A 27,106-nucleotide genomic window follows, 5' to 3' on the forward strand; every position below is an offset into this window, starting at 1 on the left:
TTCCTTGTGAAACCAGACTTTATTGCACTGCAGAGCTGGGACAGAGCCATTTGTTTGTATGGGCTAATGAAAGGAACCGAGTTCTACACTGTTCCAGTGAAGAAGTTCCAATGTTGGGCTCGGAGCTGTTGCCTCAGGGATTCCTTTCCCAGCTCTCCATGGCTGCCTGTGCCCTGCAGGCTCAGGGCTGGAGCAGGGCTGTGCTCTGCAGGGCTGGCACAGCCTCTCTGTGGAGCACTCAGGGACTTCCCAGCACTCTGGAACACGAATGTTCAGTGGCATTTGCAATAGGGAGTTACCAGGTACTGAGCTGCTTGGCTGGAAGTTCTCTAAATCCCAGTGCGAGATCGGAAATCCCTTCACTTACTGAGCATTATTCTAAAACATCCTTCTGTTCCTGGGGTCAGCAATGAGCCTCAAAACTACCGTTTATTAATGACTTCTTCTTTTAGCTTTTCTGCAAGCATCTTCCTCTTCTGCAGCAGCCTTTGCTTCTCTTCTGACATCTCCTGAAAGCAGAGTGAGAACATCACTGCAGAGAGCAACCTGCAGCCCCAGCATGGAGCTCAGGGTGGATGGGGCTCCTGCCACCAACCACCCCCCTCTCCCACTGGCCTGATCCGTGTTTTGGGAGCCCCAACTTCAGCTCCTGCTGAACAATTGTCCTGAAGGCTCCTCAGCACTTGGAGCCCGTTCTGAGCATAATAAAAGGCACAGCAACTCTGGAAAATATCTGAGGCAATAGAAAGTCTTTGGACTTCAGTTCACACCCTTAAGTACTTGCTCTACAAAGGAGAGTAATGATGTTTGGGTTTGAAACACAATAGTTATTACATTGTTTTGTAATGTAAGAGGGTTTTAAGTTCTTCTAGTATTTTCCTCTTTTTTGAGAGAGTTTTCAAGTGTTTGCAAACGAAAAAGAAAACCCCTGAGATCCGAGGAGCCCAAATAGTATGTCACAGACTGGGAGCTAACTGGCATTTTATCCATTCATAAACTGAAGTTAATCAGGAGGGTTTGATGATGCTGAAGCCAACCAATGCCAACTTCATCACTGAAACTTCCAGCCCAAGGCTTCTGCAAAACTAGGAACTTGGAAATATTTCCCCCCTTGTTCTTTTTAACCCATTCCCAGTATCCAGCAGCCACATGGGCACCTGCACTGAAAGCACCCCTGGGTTTATATGAAATATAATTTTATATTTATATGCTTCACCTCTTTGGGAGGAGATTCCTCCTCTTTCTGCTCAGTGTTTGGTGCTGGTGGTACATTGTTTTTTGATTCTTTCTTTGTAGCCAGCAGCAGGTCTCGTTTTTTCTTTAGGTAATCTTCACGTTGCTTCAGCTGCTGCTTTTCAGTTTCTGATAAATTCTGGGGAAAAATTAAAATTTTGGAATTAATTCTTTTGTATCAATGTCCTGTGCAAGAAAAGCACATTGACATCCTATTTGCCTCCAAAATTACCAGGTGAAAACAAATCCAAGTTGAGGCTTCAAGTCAGAGCTGTCTCCTAAGACATTACCAAAGGACTGAATGCTGAACTCTACTCTGAAAGTAGAAATCATGAGCTGAACTTTGTGCTAATTAAACTGTGAATAACATGAAAGAGTGTTTACATGTTTGTTTTTTTAAAAAAACAAAATAACCCAAACCCACTTGATTACAACAGAAATTCTGTATTTAAATATACTACTATTTTAAATACATATTCTAGGTGTAATCCTCTCTTTTTGCATTCTAGTTCTATTTTTGGCTTTTTTTATTTGTTTCTTAACTTACAGGTCCTTTCACCTCAGCTTTTTGCACTGTGTTCTCTGAACCTTTCCCAGCAGACTTTTTCTTAGTGTCTTCTTTCCCCTTGGTACAAGAGGGCTGGGGTAAGTTTTCAGCTCCTTTTTGTACTGGGCAAACTGGTTTGGGGTCTTCTTTTGTAGATTTATGAGATCCCTCTAAGTAATTTTACATAGGAAACAATTAGAATAAAAATAAATCAGATAAAAAGAATCAATCAGAACACAACATCATGGAATAGTAAAACAGCCCATGGTGGGAGGCATTCCTGCAGGGCAAATACACTTTACTCACAGCCTTATCCAGCCAAGTTCTTAAAATCTCGATACAAGTGGACTTTTGAATCCTTTAAAGCCATCATCATGTTGCCCACTCAGCACTGCACTCCCCCTGACATTACCTAATGGGCATTTTGGAGTTTCTTCAGAATTCTCAGCTCCCTCAGTGGATTCCTTAGCTTTAGCAGCTTCTCTTGACTCTCCTGGAGAATTGTGGCCATCATCTGGAGCTTTGAGTTTAGCACGTGCCTTGAATTAGAAAACAAATAAACCCAAGTGTTACATTTCCTGCCACTGCAGCTCAGGTACTGAACTGTCCACACAAAAGAATCTCCCAGAAGAACTTCCAATGAAAACTGCATTGTTCACACTACAGACAATCCAACCCTTCTCTCCCAATTTCTGCCTAGAAATCGTCTGTGCTGTTGATCAACCACATAATTCATGTCAGAACCCCACACCATTCATTAAAATATGAAATTATTTTGTGATAAATGTATCACTGAGCACAAACTCTGCTGGACACCAAGGGATGGTCTCTTGGAGAGGATTTCGGGGTCCTGGTGCTTAGTTCTGTCTTGTGAACACTGAATGAGTAACTACACTGTGTATCAAGTGATCCTGGAGGTTAATTCCTGTGGGATTATGAGTGCTGTCATCTCCAAGCAGCTTACACTTGGAAGGCTCTTTGATCCTGACAATATCAGCAACTCTGCTGCTCTCTGGATCTGAAAGGCTGACACCCTTTTTTCAGGATTTCAGGATTTCAGGATCCAGGTGCTGAGCAGGCAATGTGCTTCTTGTGGGATACTGAACTGATGGAACACACAGCCAGGACAGAATATCAGGGCATTTCTTAATCATCCCCATAACTCACAAACAAAGGTAAGATACTCACTTCTTCAGTCCTCTTTCTCTCTTGCTCCATTTCATACTCTTCCTTAGATTTTCTGTAACAGTAAACACAAGTAAATATTCAAAACTCCTTTAGTGGTTGTGATTTTCAAGGAGATTTAACATTGCTTAAGTATTTGAGGACTGTCAAAGTAATTACAATATAATGTGAATTTGTCAGTATCCAAAATATTTCCATGACTTAAGTCTTAACAGAAATAAATAATTGTGATAAAACACACAAGAGCCCACTGTCCTCAACTATCTTTGTGCTAAAATAATTGTGTAAGAATTTCCAATACTCATCTATCCCTTTGTTTCACTTACTAATTTAAAGAGAGGAAGGGAAGTATTTCTAGAATCCAGAGAGAAAATAGCATTATCTAGTGCCCTAGAAAAGGCTAGAAGAGTTAATTCCTACAGACCTGTATTTTAAAATAATGTACAAAGTGGGACTGATTAATTTCTTACCTTAGAACCTCTCTGAGTATTTTCATTTCTTCCTGTTCAATTTCAGTGAATACATCAGAGCCCTCTGTCAAACACTCAGGCAATACACCTGGAAAAAAACCAAGATTTATGCATTATTCTAAGGAAAATGATTTTGTACTCCAATTGGCAGACAAGAAAAGAAAATTTAAAAAAAAAAACAACAAAACCCAAACACTAGAAAATTACATTCATAAAACCAAAGCCATGTAATTCTTCCTCTGGAACTGTTTCCACAAAGGTCCTAGAGGAAAAGGTCCTAAACCCTGGTAGGAAAAAGGCAAAGATTTCTGGCAATGAAAGTTCTGCCATCAAAGGTTAAGCCAAACTCTGCATTGAGCATTATGTGGCATTTCCTGTAGGCTGCAATTCAGCCATGGCCACCTGAACCACTCCCAAATGTAGCTGTTATATGAAAGGTGAAATTTAAACATTATTCTCTGAAAAACACACATACAGGAAGAAGATAAAACAGTAAAATTAAAGACATGGAAGGAAGGAATGGGATTCAAATCCTTTCAGAAGCATCACCAGGGCAGCAAAGTGGGGTGTGGATTATTTTCTTGCCATGCAAGGAGCAGGATTCCAGCTATTTGATACTGCCCCGTTTGGGGAACTGCTCTGCTTTAACTCAGAAATGTCACCAAAATTCTGCAACAGAAAACTCTTAAGTTTCACTGAGAAATTCAGACAGACCTGAAATTCTGTGAACTTTAAAATACAGACAGCTGTCACTGAGAGTGCAAGCCAAGGACTAGGAAATGAAATCCCAGTAACATCAGCTGGATGTTTTCCAGTAACGTGAACTGGAGCAGAACCAGCATTCCACTCTCATTTATGAATGGCTGAAAGAGTCATCAAAAGAGCATTAAAAACCTGTGAGAACTCCTCTGTTCATCATTCCTCACCATTTCTTTCTTTGATGATTCGAATTGCTTGCAGTTGCATTTCAATATTTTTCTGTACCATCATTTTTTTAAATAGCCTAAAATCTTCTGCTGCCAACACTGTTTGCAGAATGGCCTGTGGGAGGAAAGATATGCACAAAATTAAACTCCCACAGAAATCCTCACCAGCTTGGTCTGTTTGAAATTAGCTTGATTTTTCAATTCTGGGGAGCATGTTTTTAATAATTATATTTCACTCTCCTATCTGTCTGTTTTTTCCAGATATCCAAGAGCTCATGGTCAGGAAAATAACTTGGTGGGTTATGTCTTTAGATCAACATGTCTGCAGTAACATTATGACAATATTATAATATTAAGACAAAATTGGGTTTCCCAGTGTAAGTTTACAGCTGCAGCTCAATTGAAAATTGCAGTTTCACCATGAAAACTTTTCCAAGTTTCATCTCCTGCCAGCTGTGTTAGGGAAAACATTAATCTAAGCATGAAATCCAAACATTCCCTAGTGAAGGCAAATACCTGCGAGGTGTGGGTCTTTGCAAGAGGAGAAGAAAAAGCTTCTTGAAATTTCTCCTCGTTAATTCCAACTTCTTTAAGGTAGTCCTCTAGTAATCTCTCCACCTGTAAGAAAGTAGAAGCCTTACCTTCTAAGGTTTTTCCCTGAGAATCATGGCAATTTTTGTCAGGATTATCTATCATTTTTTTCTGATGGTGTGGTTTGTAAATTCAAAGGAAAATCACTACAAGAGCATAATTGACTTTTCTGATGTCAAGCTTTATTTGCTTTATTGAACTGTTCAAAATGAGCATTTTCATTGCTAAATTTGATTACTCCTTAATGTATCTTCTCCAGTTTCCAGGACTCTCACTTGTGTACCTTCTTTCCCAGACTCCTGGCTAGTATTCCTCATGGGGTTTTGATGTAAGTAAAAGGCTTTATTTTGCCTTTTAGCAAGCCTTTAGGGTCAGAGCAGAAACAAATGTTGGTTTGTATTTATTCAATCAAAGCTTTTTAATATCATGTATTCCCCAGCCTCATTACAGAAAGAGTGTGTTAGAAATCTGCATGTAGTGTTTCATAGGTATTTAAGCTCCAAAAATGTCCTGTAGTTTTTTTTTTAGATAATTGAAAGATAATTCAAAATATTTCCCAGACTCATTACTGAACAAAATACAAGCTGTGAGTGTTCTCAGACATCCTGCTGGTTGTCATTTTAACTTGACAGAAAATAATATTAGCAAGCTTATAAATACAGTCCTGGAGGTAGTGGATATATTAATTTTAATGAAAAATATGTAAAACAGTCTAAGAGCTATGAATGACTGTGTCACAGTTTCTTTTCTACATACCTGATCTTCAGGCATAAAAATGCATATGACAACTGCAACTCACAGGATGTCTAAATAACACGTGGAAAAATTCTAAATTACAATAATAACCCAATCAGAAGTTCATCTCAAGACTCACTTAGCATTTTAAATTGTTTTGCTTAGATATTTACCACAAACAGGGAATAATGCTCACCAGAGCTTGGTACTCCTGATAAATTTCTGTGTAAGACAACTTGCTTTCTTCTTCATCATCAAAAACTGAGGAGGGGGAAGAAGAAACATTTTGCAGTCAGTGTACAAACCACCACAAATTAACTTACACCCTAAATAGCAAGATTAACCTTTACAGGGTAATGTATTTAATCAATTAAAATACAGGCCATGATTTATAAAAGCCCTGTGTTTTTCCACACACTCAGGCTAAGTGTGTGCTTTTGATATTGAAAGGAATTAAGCTGCATAATTTAATATTGGGAAAATGTGTCTTCATAATAGACTTGTAAGGAAGTTGAGGATTCAGCAGCTACATTCACTAAAAAGTAAGTTTTAATAATAGAACCTCTGTAAGGTTGTTCTAAGGTGGCAGATGACACATCAAGCAGGAAATTTCTCACTCTCCATGTATTTACATGGAAGATGTAATTATTAATGACTTAAACAATTTTTTTAAATGTCATTCATATAGTGAAAAAGCCAAGGTGATGCAAGAAAATGAGTCCCTGCCTGCAAAACCAGATAAACCCAAAGAGGAAATGTGGTGCAGTTAAGTTATATTTTAATTACATCTGTCCTGATTTAGGAAAAATGGACATTCCTATACTACAGGCCATATTAATCAAATTCATGTAAATTCATATTAAAATCCCTGACTGGAACTACTCAAGCTCATGATCTCTATGCTGCAGAATATGTGGAAGAAGCAGAAAATAAAAGGAATTGAAAACTAAGGTTGGGGGGGGTTAATTTACATTTTTTCACGCCAACAACTGAGAGAGGTAATGTAAAACCTGGCAATTAAAGAAGAGGCTTAGAAATAAATCTGCCTCAATCCCCTTCAAGATTAGCCACTTGGACAAGTCATTCCCAGGAACATCCTTTGAAGTTCTTTGAAGAATGGGAATTCTGCTTGAATTGGTGCACGAGTGTGATTTATTCTTTGTGTACATGTGACATCTGTGATGGAGGGGATGCCTGTGCAATCAGTGCACCCTTCACACAAATTCAGAGGGACTTTTGGAAGGTATCCAACCTCCTTCCCAGCTGTGACAGCCCTGGAGCCACATCATGCACACCTGGACACAGTGTGGATGCTTCCTAAAGCAGCATCCCTTTCTAACACAGCAGTGCAATGACAGGAATCAATCACACAGATCAGTCCCCCAACAGCAGAGGAAAATCTGCTTTTGAATCCTAATCTGGAAAACCGGCATTGCTTGTGGGTTTTGCACAAGGCAAAAATTTTAATGAAGAAACTAAAACAAAAGTTTACAAATATCTAGGATTAAATTAAAGGTAGAGAACCATGGCAACCGTATCACCAAAGTCAGGAGGGTGAAGACACCTGACAGCCTCTGTTGTCTCCTCCTGCCCGGGGATCCCTCCCAGCTCCTGCAGACCCCTTGGCTTCTCTGTCCCCTTTTCCCCACCCTGCCCTGGGGATCCCAAGCAGGGGTGACACAGGGATGTCACCCCTCGGTGACAGCAGGCCAGCACTGCCAAGGGGATGCTGCTCCTGCAGAGCAGGGTGGGAAGCTGGCACACACCGGGCTCAGGACACAGAGGGATGAAGTTCAGTGCCAAGTAAAGCAAGCTGCAGTCAGCATCTCCTCTCAGCTAAGTGGCTTTGAGGAGTATTTGGAACAGAGACCTTGGATTTCCTTGAGTCAGGGCTCCTGAATCACGTAGTCATTATTCCTTAAGGTTTTGGCACAGTCTTTGGTGGCCCAACAGGAATAAAGATGTGAAGAAGCACAGTATGAAGGCAAGCCAGGGGACACAGATGTCCTGGGAGACACTCATTATCTTCCTGTTAAAACTGAGAATCTTGGCTAGGACCCCTCGAATGGGATGATACACACCCATCTATTTAATTTCAATGTGATGTAAAAGGAAATTAATTGAGCTAGAAAAAATTAATCAAGTTCCCAGCAAGAGAGAGAGAGAAAGCAAACACTTACTAACAGACAGAAAACCAATACCATAAGTTTACAAGTTGAAGTGCAAGGACTTGGCCTAAGTAACTACAGTTCTAAAATAAATTCCTCACATACCGATTACCAAAATCCAAATTGTATTTTCGAGGAATCACAAATTATTGTCAGTTAATCAGTGTTGCTAATCTGCTTGTCCAAATTAGATTAAATGTTAAATTATTAAAATTAGATTAAAAGACTAAATGTTTTGGGAATGCAAAGGACTCTGTCCTGACAAAGTATGTCAGAACAAACCCAGCAATGGAATCGGCACAGCAGGAAGTGACCAGCACGAGCCTCACACAAGGTGGAAATTTACAGCGGTTCCACAAATCTTCTTACTGTCAGTAAATTCCCCTCAACCTTCTCAGGAGAAGGCATCATTGCTCCTGAGAGGGATCAATCAATTCCCTCGATAGCTAAACCCAGACCCTTTGCATGGTAACCAGAATGTTTGGGCCAGCCCAAGTTTAGGCAGCCTTCGCAGGAGAAAACTTCCAGTCCAGGTTCCTCTAACTCTTCCTAGCTGTGAAGGCTCCAGCTTTCCCTTCTTCCTCTTTTCCCAGCTTTAAGAAGGACTCACGTGCCTCATGGAAAGTTTTGGGGCGGGTAGAAACGATGAGAAACTGAGAAGCAATTTTTTTTTTTCAAGAATCACAAACAAAAGCCGCCTTTGTTTTTCCAAGGGGCTTAGGCACTGCTTTCAGACTTGCCCAAATTGTCATTACTTTGCTACTGTAAGGATCCAGGTGGTTTTTGGCAGCTGAAGTTGTTCTGTAAGCAGCAGAAGTAATTCAGCCAAATCTCTACATCAGAAAGGCTATTTCCTCCTTCCCTCTCTGCAGATACAAACCTGCACAGGTCTCTCCTGGCTACAGTGCAATCCTGCACCCCCCTACTACCTGTACTTCCATTTTACCCAGGCTGCTCCCTAAATTATGCCTTGATTGTCTCAAGAAGGCGAAGGAAGAAAGGGGAGTTTTAACTGGAATTACGTCCGAGCTAAACTCACACACAGGATCGCCTACAAAACACTGCCGGTAACCACTGCCAGTGCTGACTATCATTTCTGCGAGTACTAAAACTCGGGGTATTTCACCTCTTCACTGACAACATTCACATAATTACAGGAATTTAACTTTAGGCCTTCTCCTCTTCTGTCGCACTGGCCAGATGGCGCTTTCGGTTGTCCAGAGAAGTTTCCTAAGGAAAACTCTCGGGAGAGCTTTGGAGGCCGTACCGGGGTCCGAGGCGCTCGCTCGGTGTCAGCCCTAAGCCCATGCCATAATCCCAGGACGAGCTAATGGATGCAAACGGATGTCAGGATGCAAATCCCGACACGCGGCTCGCCCTGGGAACAGCGCGGGCCCCGGGGAGCGCCGGGCGGGGAGCGCGGCCGGCGGGGCCGAGTGGCGCTCCCGCCCAGCCCCGGGGATCCCCCGGGACAGGCCCCGGCCCCGGCCCGGGGACACCCGCCCTGCCCGGCCCCGCTCCCCCGCTCACCCTCGCAGTTGTGCTCCATGAACTCCAGGATGGGGATGGACCAGGCGGGCCCCCGCAGGAAGCCGGCGATGGTGTCCACCACCCACTCCACGTCGTCCTCCTCCTCGGCCGCCATGGCCGGCGGCGCGGCCGCTATGGCAACCGGCGTCACGGGGCGGGGCCTGCGGGAGCTGCGGGCCGGGAGCCGCCCCCGCCGCATTCCCGGGAACGGCGGGAACTGCGGGAGCTGCGGGCCGGGAGCCGCCCCCGCCGCATTCCCGGGAACGGCGGGAGCTGCGGGAGCTGCGGGCCGGGAGCCGCCTCCGCCGCATTCCCGGGAATCGCGGCTGCGGGCCCGGAGCCGCCCGTTATCAGTTAAACAATATTATTTTTAATTACTGTTTTGTTTAGGCTTTAATTCTTCCATCCACTTAGTTTGTAATAGTCTTACTACTGCAACAGCTATAAGTATTTTTTACCTTAGTAAACTTAATGCAACTTCTCTAGGTTGTTCCTGTAAATTTTAATTTGGGAGGGATTTTTTTTACTAAATCTGACCTCAAAGAGAACACTGAGCTCAAGCTTCTGAAAACCTGTGGTGCAAAGGCCTTTTCTTTCAGTCCAGTAGACAGAATTAAATGTGACTTTTGTATAAAGGGTTGAAAATTAAAATACTAATCAGTTTGGGTTTATTGGTAACCATTTATTGTGGAGATTTTTTGGTTCAGTATGTTCTACTTCAGGGACTTCACTGCACTTTAGTCAAAGCTAAACTAGGAGAGAAATTGGTTCTGAGCAATGCAGACACATTGAGGAAGTGCTTTAAGTCAAGTAAGGAATTGTGAGTTATCTTCATTTTCCTCTGGGATTCTGAGCTCCTGCAGGAACTTCTAAAGATCTTCCTATTTAGGTAATTTTCGTTCATTTTATAAAGCTGTTCTTTTCTGTTGTGACTTGGAGGTTTCATACAAATGTAAGGCTGTTTCACCTCAGGCAGAATCCATTCTGCTTGAGAGGTCATTCCTAATATAATTATCTAATAATAAGCATATGCCACTGCTTTTCCTATAATAATGCTTCTTAGCTAAATTACCTAATCTTAAAAGCATCTCAAGTGTCCAACATCTAATGCTTTCTCTTTATAGCTTGTGAAAATAGGAGATCCTAGAACTACAAGAGTATTATTTCTTCTATTTTTTATATTTTTTCATTTATATACTTGCCACAAACCATGCACATTTGACCCACACATTTATCTGAAAGTCTGTCCCCAAACCCGATTTCATATCTTTTCCTGAAGCAAATTTTGTTCTTTATTTAACAACAATAGGATTTATTCCCATATATACTTTCCATGGGGATTTTCTCCACACACATTGACCCAGTGTTTTAATAATTGCTGTGATGCTTTTACCATTGTTTTTACTGTGGTGTCTGCACCTCTTGAATTCTAAAAAGCCTTGTAACAATTTAGGTTTTTCTGTCCAATTTCAGCTGATTGTTATTGATGGAAGATGAACTACAGCAAGGTGATGTCTGTGGTTTGATCTGAAGCCTGTGAGCTTTGTTATTCTAATCTCTTCTGGCATGGAGTTCTGCAGCCATGAGCAGGTTAAAAAAGGAAAAAGAAAAAGCCCTGTGACCTTTCTTTGGAAGGGGAGAGTTTCACTGAACCAGGAAAGGCAGCATCTGTGGAGTATGAAATGGTATCAATAAAGGTATGAGATGGTTAGAAATAGTAAAATAATAAATTGCCAGATGCATGGGCATTTTATTCACTGTGGAATAAGAGTGGGAGAAAGTCAGGATACATGATGGCCATAAGTCCATGAAAATAATAGTTAAAACAGGAAAAAAATATAACCTTCAGCTGTTGATGGATTTTGGGGAAAAATCTTTATTTCTGAGCTTAGGAGACTTTCTCCCCAAGTCCAGCTTCTAACACCTTCAGCCAAGAGTCATGAAAGCTATGCAGGAAGACTTCTGCACACAAACTCCTTTCACTTTCTCTTCGGTTTTTACCACTGGGAGAATTATGCATTTTTAATTTCTTTGTGGAACTTCCCTTAAGAAGGACTCCTCAATATTAGGATTACTGAAGTGTTACCTGGGGCTGTGTGGGGAGTGGGACTAGAAGAGAACTGAAGGCTGCCCAGCCTTGGAGTTTCCTCGACTGCACAGTGCAGGAGAGAATTTATTTGACTTTGGTTTGAGTCATTTAGTGTTACCTCAGGGCTTGGCTTTCAACGAGGCATTTACAGACAAAGTGCTGGTTCTGGGGGCTCTGGGGAAGAGCTGGAGTTTGCGTTTCTGAGTTTTATTACCCACATGTTTCAGTTGCCCCCAAGAACTTTGGCTAATTGCATTGTATTGTTGATTATAAAAGCCAAAGAAAAACCCCAAGGAGGACAATGCACTGGAGTGCCTCACAGAAACTGGGCTTTCGACTGCTGAAACAGAAAAATCAATTAGATGTACAGGAAGGAAAGACTGAGCTGTATGTCCCTGAATATCTGGATACAGCTGCCACGCCAGTAGGTGTGACCTCAGGGAGGCATAAAAACATAAAACATAAGAGCTGTGAGATAAAGAGTGCAGCTTTTCACAGCTTCATGAACAGGTTAACGATAGCAGCATAAGCAGGGCTGCTCCTGTTCTTACTTGGAGGACACAATGTAGGATTCCAGTGTGTGCATGGTTTGCATTAAGCTCTGTAACTTTTAATAGTTGATTTTTATGAAAGCACCATGAGTTATTTATTAAGTAGTTTGTATTTGTGGACTATGGGATTTTTTTACTTGTGCTTTAATGTTATGATTAAAAGAAAAACCAATTTGGCAACTGTGCTTTTATAGAATTTTCATTATCAAACGATGCTGGGTGTAACTGTGGGGTTATTTTGTGACTGAATCAGGGATTACCTCACAGCAGAGCTCAGAGATGGGGGCTATGCTGTCATTGCAAAGGACTTTATTCCATCCCCTGCATGCCTTGCTCGTGCTTTTTAACCTTGGAAAACTTGCCAAGTATCAAGTATGAAACTTGTCACCAGTCTTTACACAGGTGTGAACAAGCAGGCTAGTTAGATTTTGTGGGAAACAAAGGCAATGAGGTGAAATGAGTAGTACAAAAAATTGTGATTTCAAATTAGTTTGACAATGGAAGGTGGAGAGCAGGAAGTTATGAGTGCACAAAGCTTTCTGGCCTGGCTTTTTCTGTCCTAGTTCTACCTTCTGGAGAGGAGTGAAAGCCGCCCGTGCTTTCAGCTGAAGGGGTCAGAAGTCAGCCATGAACTTTTGTTTTCAGTAGCCTGCAGGGAGAAAGGCTGAGTGGCCAGCCTGGGAGATCAACCACTGTCCCCAAAAGGAAGGAGCTTTGGGGAATCTTGGCAGACCAGGATTATCAGTCCTTGTTTGTTTGTGGTTAGGGCTCTTGGGGTTTTATTGTCTTGGGGCTGGGGTTTTTGGGGGTAGGGTGGTGATGATGATGTTTTCTTAGGCAGCTCCTGGTACTGGTTCCTCAGAGCTCAGTGTCTGCTCTGAAGTGTTGGCCCTGATGTTTCTCTGCGAGGTTTTATGGAGCTCTGCTGGTTTGCATATGCCCACGGTGGGCTGGCAATCGGGGCTCTGAGGCTCATGGGGTGAAGCTAATCCGTGCTTCTGCACTCTTGGCAGAAATCCTGGCAGGACTTTAGGCCATAAGGGGAGTTGGATGGAGGACAAGGGTCGGGGGGAGGTTGGAAATTGCATTTAAGACTCTGCTGGGAGTCTTAATACTGGTAATGTGTTCACTGTGATAAAGTAGGAGAAGTGCTTGTTGGGAAAGCTGACAAGAGAGCAGGCAGCTCCATTTTGGAGCTAAGGCTCAGAAGGCTCCTTCCTGACACTTTGCTTGGCTGGACAGGCTTAGTTTACTATTTTAGAGCAAACAACAAAGCAGCTCTGCATTGTGGTGCCAGAGCAGTAATAGAGCACTTCCTGTACTTGAAATTCAATTTTACATTCCCTGCAGAAATACACATGGTTTTCACTGAAATAAATAGACTTTAGCATGTTTGGTATTAATATTACTGGCTCCTTGCTGTTTGTATGCATTTTTGTGCCAGAATGCTTTTGTATGAGAAAAATATGTCCTGAAAGCTTTTGTAGGGATGAAACACCACAGTCTTTACTTGGAAAATGCCTCCAGAAGGTCTCATGTGGTGTTATGTATTAATCTGTAATAGGATGGAGTGATTCAAACTGACCTTCACAAAGTGTTTAGCTGAGTGAGCACTTTCTGTTCTAGGGTTTTCATTTGTAAATCCATGATGTCAGAGGGAATAACGGATGGGAGGGAAAGAGAAGTACTTGCAGAATAGCAAACTCTGATGCTCAACCAACATGAAGGAATGAGATAAGGGAGTTGTTGAGCAAAAGGTACAAGTGAATGAAGTGGGTTTTTCTACCAGGCCTTCCCTGTTCACCACAGAAGACATGAGTGAGGAGGTCTGACACAAAGAAGCCAGGACAGGGGGCTTGGAAAGAGAAGGTGACAGTATGTGACAGGCTGAGTGGTCTTTGGGTTGGTTAGGAGCAGGTGGCTGGAGATACACAGGGCAAGGGTTATTTTTCTTCAGGTGCATAGTGAGTGAAGTGTACAGCTGATGCCACACAGCCACAAGGTAATCACCAACATCTCACTTGCAGGTCTGCATCTTTGGGTGTGCACAGGAGTCAAGAGCTGGCAGATAAAAGGGCTGAGGGATTTGTTATCAGGGCCCACTCCAGCACCTGCTGCTCCTCAGGGCTCAGCCAGTCCCTTGCATAAGGCTCTTTGAGTCTAATGCCAGCCCTGGGAGCACAAAGGACATCGGGGCTCTGAGGGTGACAGCAGATCCCTCAGCAAGCAGCTGGGCTGCTGAGGAGGCAGGCCGGGTGTAAAGCACCAGGAGGATGCCAACTAAAGGACAGCTCTGAGGCATGGATAGCAAAGGCAGAAGCAGCTCCCTGTGCCTTCAAAGCCCCACTCTGTGCAGAGCAGCCGTGTGACACCGTGCCAGTCACTGCCTGCACCCATCCTGTGCATTCAGATCGTTCCCATCAGCGGTAACTGAGCTCAGTACATTTAATTTGTTCCATTCCCCTATGTGGGCACACCCTGGAACAGAAGCAACTCTTTGATTTTCAAATCAGCACTTCTCTTATGAGGTTTTATACATGATACTTTCAGAATTTCCCATATGCTGTTCCTTTTATACTTTTTTCTGTGTCAGGGAACTTTTTTTTTCTGCTCATAATGTGGTATATCATAATAAATCTTGTTTATTTCTGAAATCTTTCTTACCTGCCATCATTTCTGAGGATTTTTTCCCCACTTTCATCCTTTGAATCAAAGCATTTTTATGTCACTGTTACTTTTGTTAAGATTTGGTAGACTTTTTATTGCTTTGTGGAGGTGGGCATTTCAGTTAGGTAGTTTTAGGATTAGCCAAAATTTCAGAGAGGTTTGGAAGCAAAAAGGCCTGTTTGGATCCACATCAGCCTAATAAAAAAAATCTGTAGAAATATCGTGCCCAACTTTCTGGGCCTTATTTGTAGGAAAAAGTACAAAGTTTTATTTCCTTTGTAGTTGAACAGTCACCCTCAAGCTGTCTACTCCTATGCATGCATCCATATGAAAAAATCCTCACGGGGGCACTCTCGGTTTAAGCACAATGTAGAGGAGGTGCAGTTTCATCTTGATTTTCCTTTGTAGTAGACTGACAAAAAAAAGCTTAAGGAGCTCGTGGAATGACTTTCAAGTCACAGTTAAAAATAAGCTAAAATAAGTGTTACATAAGGCAAAGGAGCTTCAATTCTGTAATTCTGGTATAAAGCAAATCTAGTTATATAATCTCTACTGCCAGTATTTTGACTTTCACTTAAAGTAGGGTCATAGTAGGAATGGAAGGTCATTATTTAGAAATTTGGGGTTTAGTTGACTTACCTGTCTCATTGTTTTTCTCATTTCTTCTGCAACCATTACTTTTTTTGTGTGCAAAAGGAGGGGGGAAATAAACTGTCACTGTATGTGATGTTGTGGCTTTTCTGCTGTTACAGGTTATGATGTGTAGCCACAGTGACCAGGAAATCTGAGATACCTAGGGAAGAATTTATTTGGTCATTTGGAGGAAGCTTCCTGCTTGTCTCCATTTCCCAAGCTCACCATAATTGAATTGAATTTATTTCTAAATTTGTATATTGTTAAGCTTCTTGACCAGTTGGAGTTCTCTTTGCTATCAATATTAATAAGCATAATTATTAGCTGTTCAAAAAAAAGATTTATAAATATATTATCTATCATAATAATGCCATCACAAAGCAGCCCAAGAAAAATTAGCAGAAAGGGAAGAAACTGACATTAAACACCTATTTTTGCCTTTTTGGTCTTGCTGTGAGAACATTCAGTAGGTAAAACTGAACTATGGTCTCTTGAGTGAGGAATTCCTTGGAAGAAACAAGCCTTGCATTCTTCACAAGAAGGATTAGCAGTTCCTAAATGCCTGACTAATTTCTTAAACACAGTCCATGTCGCTGGTACAAAGGGAACTACAGAACTCCCAATACTTCTCTGTTCTCTGTTTCCACTCAACTGCATCAGGGCAGAAGCAGTAAAAGAAAGAACTAGACAGGGCAGGAGATCTGAGCTCGGAGCAGCTATGAAGTCAAGTCAGTCTGAATCATTTGCTGTGTGTATTTCCACTCAGTGTAAAAGGATCAGCTCTGAAATATCAAAAAAAAAAAAAAAAAAAAAAAAGCCTCACAAGCTGGAAGCACGTCAGTCATGTTTTTAATGGAAGTGTGGATGAACTGGGGGAAGTCTCCAGGGAGCAGAGGGGGACGATTTGAGTCAGAGGTTACTCGTGGGCTATTTCCAGCTCTTAGTACAGCAGCTTCTGCTTCCCTGCCAGCAGCTCCGAGCTCTCTGTGCTCCACAGGCACCCAGGCTCCAGCAGGGATCTCATCAGAGGCAGGAGACCTCTCTGTGCTTTGGGATAATGATGATTATTACTGCCAACGCCCCTTTTGGGTGACTGTCAGCCTCAACTGCAGCACAAAATTGGCCGTCCTCGTTCGTTAATTAATTTTGTTTGTAAAATATTCCTCTGAGGGAGAGGGAATAAATGTTACCATTAAGGACTTAAATAGGCTTTCAGATGAAATACCATAACCAGCTGCAGGTCAGCAACAAACCATTCTTTGTTAAGGTGTTTTCCTTTTGCAGAGATACAGCCTGAATAAGCTGAATAATCTCATCCTTTTAAGGCAGACTGTTAAGGTGGACTAATTCCATGATCAAAAATATCCTATAGATCATAATAGCAGGAAGAAATAAATTTCAAACTATTCTTTATCTTAGCAGAGCATTTTCTGTGTGAACAGGGCTACAGTCTCCTACTTTGTATATTAAATTTATCTATTATATTTTAATACTTTATCTATTTTTGACCTGTTACTAATATTTAAAAGTAATAAGCTTACGAAAAATTAAACTTTCTCTGGCCCACACAAGAATTATCAAGCGCTGAAATCAAGACTGATATACACAGAAATCAGAATTCTAATCTTACCTGAGTTATAAAAAAAAAAATCAAACAAATCACAGACTCCTTTAGATTGGAAAAGATCTTTGAGTCCAACCATTCCCCCAGCTCTGCCAAGGCCACCACTAAACCACGTCCTCAAGTGCCACATCTGCATGGCTTAAATCCCCCCAGGGATGGGGACTCCACCACTCCCCTGGGCACCCCTGTTTCAGTAGTAGTTTTAGATAATTGCTTATTCATTTTAGCATTCAAAATCAGGAGTGTGTTAAAATGCTTCATATCAGATTAAAAAAACACACAGACAATTGACATCTCAGTATAAGCCTGAAATTAGAAGGAAACTTTGTGTTTTGCTGAACCATCCTTTGAGCTTTCAGCCACTGCACACTGTACCCGTAATTCAGAAATTGTTTTACAGAATGGAATGTAAGAATCATAAAAAATTACAATATTGTATGGCCACTGAAGGAAGAAATAGAGCGTTTTGTAGGTACATAAAGCTGGCAAGAAGAATCCACTGAGGCAGATATTTAGGCACTGGAAAGGGATAGGCAGGAAATAGCTGTTGATGACAGTGGTTTGGAACAGCCTAAATAAAATGTATCACTGTAGGTTTTAGCAGGAGAAAAATTACCTGTAGTAGAAAAATACTTCAATGAGAAATTTTTAAAGAGTGGTAGATTTGGATAAAAAGGCATATGAGATGAACATAGGTAAGAATTCCAGTTTAGTGTTCATCTCCAGATCAATTCACGATTCAGCTGGTGCCACAGAGAACTGAACCCTCTGGACTTAGTGCAAACAAAGGGGTCCTACAGTTAGCAGTGGTGTCTGAAAGAGGTGTGACTGAGAAGGTTGTTCCCAGTTTTAGGTGACTCAGGAATCCACCCTCTTCCAAGGAGCTTCATTAGGAATGCTATCTAGTAAGTATAATTACCATTTTTAAAATCCAGCATTAATTACTTTTTCATGACCTATAGTTTTTTTCTGTTAATTATTTAATATATTTCAATGTCAGCCTTTTTAGTGTAATGCTGTAAATAACTTGTGCTTTCTTGTTCAATAAGCTTGTCAAATGGTTTTCCCAAAGGCAAAATAGGGATATCTTAAAGGCTTTTAATTGTTTCACCAGTGTTTCACGGAGAGAAAAGCAGTTTTCAGACGTAAATAATTTGACAAATAACCAGGAGTAAAATCAGACATGAAAATGAATAGGATAATCCTGAGGGAGGGAGTTCAGAGGAGCAGAGGTTTGAACAGAAAGGATTCTACTACAGCTGCATTTTTAGTGCTGTATATTTTGTCATAACTAAGTCCACGTACACAAATGGAAACCTCAAGGACAGAAGTGTTCTCCACCCAATTCATTATTTCCTGACCTTGGGAAGATCCACCTCCAGCTGGTGAGGGATGCCTCTCTAATGAGACATGCTAACATCAAAGGTGATGCAGGGCTCTGGAATTTAATAACCTCTCCTGAGCTCAGAAATCTGGGTCTCACAGCAGCACTGCCCAAGCCACTGGGGTCAAGTGGCATCGAGAGTGCAAAACGTGGGTGGAAGCAGGGAGGCACCAGCAGGAGCCCATGGCAAAGGACAGGGAGCCAATTACCAGGAACGTGGTGCTGTGTGAAGGAAAGCAAATTGATGTCATAATAAAGCAAAACTGAGGCAAATGGAGTTTTAAGAGGTACAAAAGTCTTTCCTGGGGATACAAAACCTCTTCTGCTTTGTGGAGCTGAATGGGGAGAGTGTTCCATGCTGAAGGAAAACACCAGAGAAGAAACCAGTTCTGTACATCAGGGATCTGAGATGGCCTAGTGCTGTCGGTACAATTGCAGTGTCTCGCTTCCCTAAGCCACGGATCTGCAGATCCACGGGCAGCTGTGGCTGCTAGCAGCGAGGAACCCGGGCTGCACTTTGCTCCTCATCAGAGGAAATGCAGAGCGTGCTCTGTAACTCATCTTTCTGACCCACTTCACAAGAAACACTGCTCGCTCTGGCAGGCTCTGCTCTGACAGAAGGCGTGTCAGCAAGAGCTTTTGCTCAGTCTCACTCCACTGGCCACAGCACAAGTGAGAACCAAAGCTATTGTCCTGCTAAGTGCTGTTCTTGCTGTAATACTCAATGCTTGCTTGTAGGAAAATAACAATCTATTTCCTTTATGTGCAGCAAATAACAAATCACAAACAGCGTTGTTAGACAGTCTTGAAGTTCACAGATAAATGTTTCACTGGCTAAACAGGAAGAAGAGCTGAATTGTAATACTAAGTTCAAATGAATTTTCTTTGAAAAGGAGTATTTATCTGACACCCTTTTAAGAGTTAAACCTATGGAAAACCATAGGAATAGCTGTTAAATTTAAAAATCAAGATAAATACTTGGATTATTTCTGATCACATGAGTTGGCCTGCCACAGTAACATTCTTCCTGCCTGTCCAACTGATTGAAGAGCAACAAAAAGCTGCAGGCTCCTCCCTCCTCAGATGAATCTCAGTATTACGTGTGACACTTTTACTAAATGTTTCACCTTTTAAGTACTGTCCACGTAGTCCTCGAAGGAAAGTGTGAATATGTTAGGCAGGCATGGCTAGAAATAGTCAGTAGCTGTTCTTGCAATGAACATTGTGCCCGACAGGAAATTCTGATGTATTTGACACTGGTACCCACACAGGGTATTCTTTGTCTGCTGTCTCTGTACTAATTTCTTGCTATTTGCTACAATTGGACACAAACTGTAAAATGTCTGGGATCTGTAAAACATCTTAAATGGACAACACCAACTTTCTCCAAGTCCCTACTGTTTACTTCTTTCACTCAAAATACTCTCATTTTGAGGTTACTTACAATTTTCTCAGGAAGTTCCCTTAAAGTTCATGGGGAATTTTGGTCACCTCAGAGCAGACGCTGTAGGAGGGAAGAAATCTTCAAGAATTGTTGTGGAATTTTCAGTTCTTTATTCATGTTAGAGATGGATTTCCCCTTCTTTCCACTCCTGTGGGACAAAAAATAACTTCTAGTCTGCTGCATTTGTGGCACCTTTAGGAATTCATAGCCATACTTAAAAAGGCTCAACCCCTCTTACTCGTTATTGCCCCATCTATCCCTATAGCCTTGGTTTCGTGGGGAAATGGGATTCTCTGGGAGCACTCATGATTAGGAAGGTGGCTGTCCTTGTCAGTGGCTTGCTAGTTTTCACTAGACACTGTCCTGTCAAGCCAGGCCACATTCAGAACGTTGCAGTTTTGGCCGTGGTTTCATGACCCTGCTGTGGATCGCAGGCACCCACACTTGGTCCCTGTTTTTCCCTGGAGTCCCACCAGGCAAAGGCTGTTAACCCAGCAGCGCTGCCTGGGAGGCGGAGCCAGCGGCGAGAGCAGCGTCACCTCTTTCCTTCGCTCGTGTGCGAGAGGAAGAGAAAACCACCGCGTCTTGCATCAGCTAAAAAGGGCAGGTTGGTTGTCATCTGCTCCCCAAACTGTCCCCTCCCTTGGCTCACCGTGGGCAGGGCTGGCCAGAAACGTTTTGACAAAGCCCGACAAGGTAAATGGGGCTGTGCATGGTCACACTTTCCTGCTGTCTGCAGAGTCAAGGTTTTTTTTCTAAATATTCTTTTTCAATTTTTATTTTGCAATAGCAGGTACAGGAAATGATGCCACGAGCAAAAAAAAAGTTCACTGAGAAGATGATGTAACTCTGTAATTTGCAGATCTGGGATCTAGGCACAGATCATTTATAATTTCCATGTCTTCTGTGTTGAGTCTTTGTGGTACATGGGAAATGCAAAAGAAAGGAGATGGGGGTGCTTTACCTGCACAAGAACAAACACTGCTCTTCAAACAACAAGGTAATCTCTAAATCTGTATTTCAGAAGCAGTAGGCCACACTCTGTATTAAATACTGACAGTGCTGTTCCAGAAAATGAGATGTGAAAGAACGAGATTGTTCTCTACGTGTTTTTTAAAATTATAAAATAGGATACTTTACTTTTTTAGTACATTCTTAGAATAGTTAAAATAATATCAAAACGTTATATTTATTACTTTAATATTAAAATAATATTAAAACTTCAGATTTATAATAGTGTTTCTTCTCTGTTTCTGGGTCAGCGAACTTCAGTTGTCAACTTCCTCATCTTCTGGGATTCATCACTGTAAGTGCAGTCATCAAACATGCTTTTAGGAGCCTTCCCAGGTAAAAAGTGCTAAAACAATGCAGCCAAATACATCCCAAGGTACGGGTTACAGCCCTCTAGAGCTGTGAGTTCTAAGTATTTCCTAGAACAATACCCCTGGGACTCGTGACAGCTACGCTGAAAATGAAAGCCTTCCGTATTCACTTCGGGATCAGAGGAATAACTCGAAAGACAAACATTTTAATTCATTTTCAGGGTTGCCTGTCAAACAAGGGCTCGGCAATCAAAGGCTGACAGCTTCCTGTCCTGGGGCGAGTTGTCTCACCTCGCTGAGGTGGCTGCAGTCCAGGTTCTCCTGGCTCTGACTCCACTGCAAACATCTGCCCTGGCAGCGGCTCATCCTGGTGCTGTCTGTGTGTACCTGAAAAGGAGGAAAATGTTCTCACACTTGGTGGGACAAAGTGGCAGCTACTTAGAAGAAACTCTGGAGCTTCTTCATGGGTTTTCAGGGCTCTTAGTCTTGGGGGAAAAAAAAAAAGAAAACAAAACCCAACTCAAACCAAAAGCGAAAACAGAACTCCACTGACTGCGTCTGGATACCTTTTCTGAAATTTTATCTTGTACTAATCTCCAGTTCAAATAGGGAACTGTAAATCATCCGAGGTAAAACAGCTGACAATGCATTTCCTACCTAAAATGTAGCAGGCTTTCTGCAGGAACGATGATCAACAACAGCCATGCTGAGCACACAGGCCAACTGCATGATGTGGATGGAAGCAAAAACATCTCAAACCATTTAATTCAATTTTGAATGCTAGGGAATCTCGGTATTAAATGGTTTCTGTGAGCCAGCTGCTGTTACTACTACATGGGCTATCAACTTCTACTGGCTGGGCTCTAATTCCTAGAAATTGCTTTATGCCAAAGTCATTACTGCCTAATTAGAGCCCGCAAGAAACAAGGGGATGAGCCAGGGAAGTTCCATGGCACTGTGGGCACAATTGCATGTTCACAGGCTGCTGCCAGACACAGGGAGCGCAGCGGTTGGCTGGTCAGGCTTCTACAAAAATGCTTTTGTGGCTGCCTCTAAGGGCTGGGAATTTATTATGGGCAGTCATTTCACCCATGGATCACCAGGTTCTTATTCAGAACCAAGACTGCAGAGTTTTCCTTTGCCCTTCCTTATTTCTTTTGTTTCACCAGAGGGCTGAGTTCTCTCTAGAGATCTGGTTTGGGAGGGAAAGACTTGTTTTTTGCTGTGAAACAAAAACTGTGAGAGCCAAAGTTATTTAACTATGCAACATTTTCTAAATAAATCAATAAAAAAAAATCCTTAGAATGCAAAAGACAATGTCCACAATTTATTTTTCTAATCTATTACTTAGCCATTCTTCATGGGGAAAAAGTCATGATTGTAATTGGGTTTTTTTCCCAATTTTGGACAGTAGAAGAAATGTATATCTGATATTTGGGTTAAGAAGAACCTTATCTGCTTAGCTGTTACTTGATCTTTTTTAAAAAGCACATAAATTTCAGTCACTTCTATTGCAATGTTTTTGTGGGATTTGTTTGTTTGTTTTTTTTTTTAATTGGGTGTGCAAAACTAAAGGTATTTGGAAAAATTCTGCTGCAATTTAATTTATACCACACAGAAGAGAAGCTGGATTTAGTTTGAGATTTTGTAAAATGCTTTGTCAATGAACCACATAATGTATTAAGCAGATATATAATCCATGCATATTAATGCAGGATTGAATGCTGGAAGCACAAGCAGCAGGAGAAGGCTCAGGGAAGGGACAATGGATCAGGCCAGCACACTGCTTGTCATCCTCTGATTTCCCACAAAACCTTTCCAGAAAGTTGGATTTTACCTAAACATGGGTGTGTCAGGATTCCACCTTCTGAGGAGAAAACCTGTCCTGCTTCTGGATTCCAATTCCTGAGGGGAAAACCTGCCCTGCTTCTGGATATCACTTCCTGAGGGCATGAGTTTTTCCCCTCACAGTCACCTTTATTCTGAAAAAGGGAAATGGAAGAACATCTTGGTCCTGCACCGAGTTTTGCCCTCATGGGCACCTTTATTCCCCAAAGGAGAATGAAAGAGCATCTTTTCCTCCCACATGGATACCTTTACTCCCTAAAGGGGGAATGGAAAGTCATCTCTCTCTCACACTGAGCTTTTCCCGCATGGGAATATTTATTCCCTGAGAGGGGAATGGAAGAACATCTCCTTCCCACCCTTCTCCCCTCACGGGCATCTTTTTTCCACATGAGGGGAACAGAAGAGCCTCTCCCTCCCTCCTGCGCCCAAATTTTCCCCTTACGAGCACCTTTATTCTCCCAGGGGGAATGAAATAACCCTTCCCTTCCTCCCTCTCTCCCTCCCGTGCCGAGTTTTCCCCTCACGGGCAGCTTTATTCCCTAGAGAGGGGGAATGGGAGAGCATCTCCCTCCCTCACGTACCTTTCCCTTTACAGGAACATTTATTCTCGTAAGGGAATGGAAAACATCCCTCCTGCGCTGAGTTTTCCCCTCACGGACACCTTTATTCCCTAGGGCGGGAATGGGAAAGCATTTCCCTCCCTCACACGCTTTTCCCTCACGGGCACCTTTATTCCCCAAAGGGGAAAGGAAGAGCATCTCCTTCCCGCCCTTTTCCCCTCACGGGCACCTTCATTCCCCAAGAGGGAATTGGAAGAGCCTCTCCCTCCCGCCCTTTTTCCTTCCCCTCACGGGCACCTTTATTCCCTAGAGGGTGATGGAAGAGCATCTCCCTCCCTCACACGTACCTTTATTCTCCAAAGGGGAAAGGAAGAGCATCTCCTTCCCGCTCTTTTCTCCTCACGGGCACCTTCATTCCCTAGGGGGAGAATGGAATGTGAGCATTTCCCTCCCTCACACTCTTTTCCCTCACGGGTACCTTCATTCTCCAAAGGGGAAAGGAAGGGCATCTCCTTCCCGCCCTTTTCCACTCACGGGCATCCTTATTCCACATGAAAGGAATGGAAGAGCATTTCCCTCCCTCACACTCTTCCCTCGCGGGTACCTTCATTCTCCAAAGGGGAAAGGAAGGGCATTTCCTTCCCGCCCTTTTCCCCTCACCAACACCTTCACGGCGCAAGAGGTAATTGGAAGAATCTCTCCCGTGTTTTTCCCCTCGCGGGCACCTTTATTCCTCAAAGGAGAATGAAAGAGCATCTTTCCCTCCCACACTTTTTCCCCCTCACGGGCACCTTTATTCTCCTTAGGGAAATGGAGAATATCCCTCCCGCGCTGAGTTTCCCCCTCACGGGCATCTTTATTCCACAAGAGGGGAACGGAAGAGCACCGCCCTCACGGGCACCGCTATTCCTCCCACAAGGGGTATTGGAGGAGCATTATCATCCCTCAGGGGCACCTTTATTCCCGGAGCGGGGAAGGGACGAGGCTCTCTCCCTCTCTCCCCCTCACACCGAAGGCTGAGCGGTGCCCGCAGCCGCAGCTCGTGCGCGCGCGCCGGGCGCGAGTCCTGCAGCGGTTTGGGGCGCGGCCCCGCCCCTTTCTAATCGCGCCGCCATCCCCGAGCGGCGGCGGAGGGATACCCGGGCTGCGGGCGGAGGGATCCGCACGCCGGAGCCGGCCCCCGGGCAGGGAGAGCGGGAGGCAGGCAGGGAGGGAAGGAGGACGAGGAGGGGGGCGAGCGATGCGGCGCGGCCGCGCTGGCTGAGGCGAGGTGGCCCCGCAGTTCGGGAGGACGAGGGTGGGGAGCGGAGCGGAGCTGGTGCCGCGGGAGCCTTGGCGGGGCGGCGGGAGAACAGCTGGGGAGGGGTCGGGGGGCGCTCCGGGAACGGCGAGGGGAGAGCGGAGCCTGAGGGGAGCGGCCAGCGCGGGGGAAGGGCGAGGCTGCGGGGCCGGGCGGCGTGTGCCGCTCCTGCCGCTCTCTGGCGTCGCAGTTCAGTGGAAAAGGGAAGGGATAGAAAAGGGAACTGATTTGAAATAGCCCCCGATCCCTGCGGCGGCCGGTTCCCCGTCGGTGCCATCGCGGGGGGGCAGCGGGGCTCTGGTGCAGCCGCAGCCCGGGGGGTTCGGCTGCCTGAGGGGCGGGGGTCGCTGCCCTCGCTGCTCCGCTCGCCCGGGCTTGGGGCTTTTTTTGTGGGGAAGGGGCAGGATGAGCTTGCGGAGTTCGGCTGGAATTTCTCCTTCCTTTCTGAGGCGCTGCCGCTGCTGAAGCAGATTTTTCCTTCCTCTCTTTTTTTTTTTTTTTTTTTTTTTTTTTTGTCTGATGCAGAATCCCAGTAGCTAGGCAGCCTCCCTCTTTTCTTTCCTTCCTTCCTTCCTTCCACCCCTTCGCTATGTAGGAAGGGAGAGGCATCAATGGAAAGGCTGAAATTCGCGTAGATGGACTTTCGGATGCATTTTTTCTTGAAAGAGGAAGATAAATTCCGCTTGCCAGTGCACTGACTTTTGTTGCTGTTGAATCGCTCGGTAAAAATGGGGTTCACTCACTCCAGCTGAATCCTTGGAGCGTTCCAGAGAGTTGCTGCAGTGCAGGACTTATCTTTAATTTTTTGCATCGGAGGAGCTGCATTGATGTTAACCATTTTTTTGTAAAATGGAGAACGAGATCTTCACACCCCTTCTGGAGCAGTTCATGTCGAGCCCTCTTGTCACCTGGGTAAGCGTTCATTTTCCCCTCGCCCATTCCCGGTTTTATTCCGCTCATTGTTCGAGGAGAGCCTTGCGGCAGGGGAGCGAGGTGGAGTTGGTGTCACGGTGCTGCTGCTGCTTCTGTTCCAGGTGAAGACATTCGGACCGCTGGCTGGAGGAAATGGGACCAACCTGGAGGAATATGTGGCGCTGGTGGATGGAGTGTATCTGAACGAAGTCATGCTGCAAATGTGAGTGCGGGCAAGCGCTGCCTTGGGGGAATTTTTTGCTGGTTTATTTCTCTTCTATTTTTTTTTTTTTTTTACTGCCTTATGAAAAACCCTTTTGCCCCTCTCGCCGTATTGACCTTGGTGAATTAATTTCATTTGTGCGTGACACGGTCATGTGGGGAGTTAAGAGGAGACTTGGGATGGTGGCAGATCCTGACTGCACAGCTGAATGTCCAGGCAATGTATTTGCAGGATGTATAGTGTGATACAGGCTGAATCATCGTTGTGGAACTTACTGGAAAATGGGATGACTGTAAATAGTTTCCCAGATTTCCACTGAGAGGCATAGAAAAGGTTCATCCTGCTGTAAGTCGTGCTCATGAAGAAAATTTTGAATAAATTTGCTTGGCTAATAAGGTTCTAATCCATATCTTGGTGCACGTGACATGCAACTTAAGGATGGCATGCAACTCACACGGGGTTGTTCGCTGAGCAAAAGGGCTGCCCCTAAACTCCTTCCTCTTCATTTTCCACGCTTCCAAATTGGAGTGGCTAGCAGCTGAGCAGTAAAGCTGATGCTTTAATTGTGAGTGTGGGGTGTGTTTTCCGAGAAGGAACGTTTTTACGTGGGTTTATAAACTGTTTATTGACAACTCTGGTTGTCAGAAAAAATCCTTTACAGTGGCTCTCTGTTAATCATAATTTTGACTGGAATGTTGCCCACTACTGTCATGCTGGGGAGTAACACTTGTCAGGTGTCTAGTGATATAATCATAAAAGTGTTACTAGTGCAAAAATTTCTACATACCTTTTTTTTTAAATGATCTTTTGAGTCTCTGCAGAGAAATACATCAATTTTCTGTATAGGTATGAAAAGCTGTGGGTTTATGGGTGGCTGGGTACATCCATCAGTGCACGAGCAGCTTGTGTTGGCAGCTGTTCCTCAGGAGCACTGCTCAGGCATGGGCATCCTCTTGCTTTGCTTACAGCTTTTATTCATATTTAGTGCTTTAATAGTTTTTAGCCTTGGTGTTCTGCTTGTGTAACTAATCTGTGTCAGAAGAGCAACCCTTTACCACATGTAAGTAAGTGTGAATTCACAGCCTTTTGAAACCAGTATTTTCTTGGTCACCTAACTTCTGTACAACTAAGACTCCCAAGTATTCACTTCTCATATTCACTATA

At 43.5% G+C, this 27,106-nt stretch overlaps 2 protein-coding genes and 2 long non-coding RNA genes across 26 annotated transcripts in view; 2 read left to right on the forward strand and 2 right to left on the reverse strand.

Moving 5' to 3' along the window:
• On the reverse strand, positions 1 to 9,712 carry CFAP36 (cilia and flagella associated protein 36). 2 transcript variants are annotated; one of them, XM_088160770.1, is made up of 10 exons: positions 9,386 to 9,712; positions 5,884 to 5,948; positions 4,878 to 4,979; positions 4,362 to 4,476; positions 3,436 to 3,523; positions 2,969 to 3,020; positions 2,193 to 2,319; positions 1,781 to 1,950; positions 1,217 to 1,372; positions 1 to 506 (listed from the first exon to the last, which is right to left on the reverse strand). In XM_088160770.1, the coding sequence occupies exons 1-10, from the start codon at positions 9,582 to 9,584 to the stop codon at positions 423 to 425; spliced, it is 1,158 nt and encodes a 385-aa protein (XP_088016896.1). In that variant the 5' UTR covers positions 9,585 to 9,712; the 3' UTR covers positions 1 to 422. The 2 variants fall into 2 exon arrangements, with proteins under 2 accessions (XP_088016896.1, XP_014750612.2); XM_014895126.2 differs by having other exon boundaries at positions 1 to 509.
• A 32-nt stretch (positions 9,713 to 9,744) lies between these two features.
• On the forward strand, positions 9,745 to 21,398 carry LOC148224155 (uncharacterized). Its single transcript, XR_015802083.1, has 4 exons — positions 9,745 to 10,274; positions 10,859 to 20,473; positions 20,568 to 20,777; positions 21,040 to 21,398. It is a non-coding gene; the product is annotated as an uncharacterized LOC148224155 (long non-coding RNA).
• On the reverse strand, positions 15,370 to 24,541 carry LOC148224156 (uncharacterized). Of its 4 annotated transcripts, none has more exons than XR_015802087.1 (6): positions 24,463 to 24,541; positions 23,855 to 23,925; positions 22,937 to 23,081; positions 21,391 to 21,486; positions 19,778 to 19,925; positions 15,370 to 15,485 (listed from the first exon to the last, which is right to left on the reverse strand). It is a non-coding gene; the product is annotated as an uncharacterized LOC148224156 (long non-coding RNA). The 4 variants fall into 4 exon arrangements; XR_015802085.1 differs by lacking the exon at positions 15,370 to 15,485 and adding an exon at positions 15,597 to 16,107; XR_015802086.1 differs by lacking the exon at positions 15,370 to 15,485 and adding an exon at positions 18,422 to 18,555.
• A 155-nt stretch (positions 24,542 to 24,696) lies between these two features.
• CCDC88A (coiled-coil and HOOK domain protein 88A) overlaps positions 24,697 to 27,106 on the forward strand; it is a 65,720-nt gene continuing 63,310 nt past the window's right edge. For 6 of the 19 annotated variants that reach the window (XM_088160774.1, XM_088160780.1, XM_088160782.1 and 3 more), the window contains exons 1-3: positions 24,702 to 24,777; positions 25,333 to 25,719; positions 25,842 to 25,942. In XM_088160774.1, the coding sequence (XP_088016900.1) occupies positions 25,657 to 25,719; positions 25,842 to 25,942 (164 nt within the window). In that variant the 5' untranslated portion in view covers positions 24,702 to 24,777; positions 25,333 to 25,656. Of the gene's footprint in view, positions 24,778 to 25,332; positions 25,720 to 25,841; positions 25,943 to 27,106 lie in introns of all 19 variants that reach the window. The other 13 variants (XM_088160778.1, XM_088160776.1, XM_088160779.1 and 10 more) reach the window with 5 other exon arrangements.

The sequence above is a fragment of the Sturnus vulgaris genome, chromosome 3 (assembly GCF_052056855.1).
Source record: "Sturnus vulgaris isolate bStuVul1 chromosome 3, bStuVul1.hap1, whole genome shotgun sequence".
Taxonomy (NCBI): Eukaryota; Metazoa; Chordata; class Aves; order Passeriformes; family Sturnidae; genus Sturnus; species Sturnus vulgaris.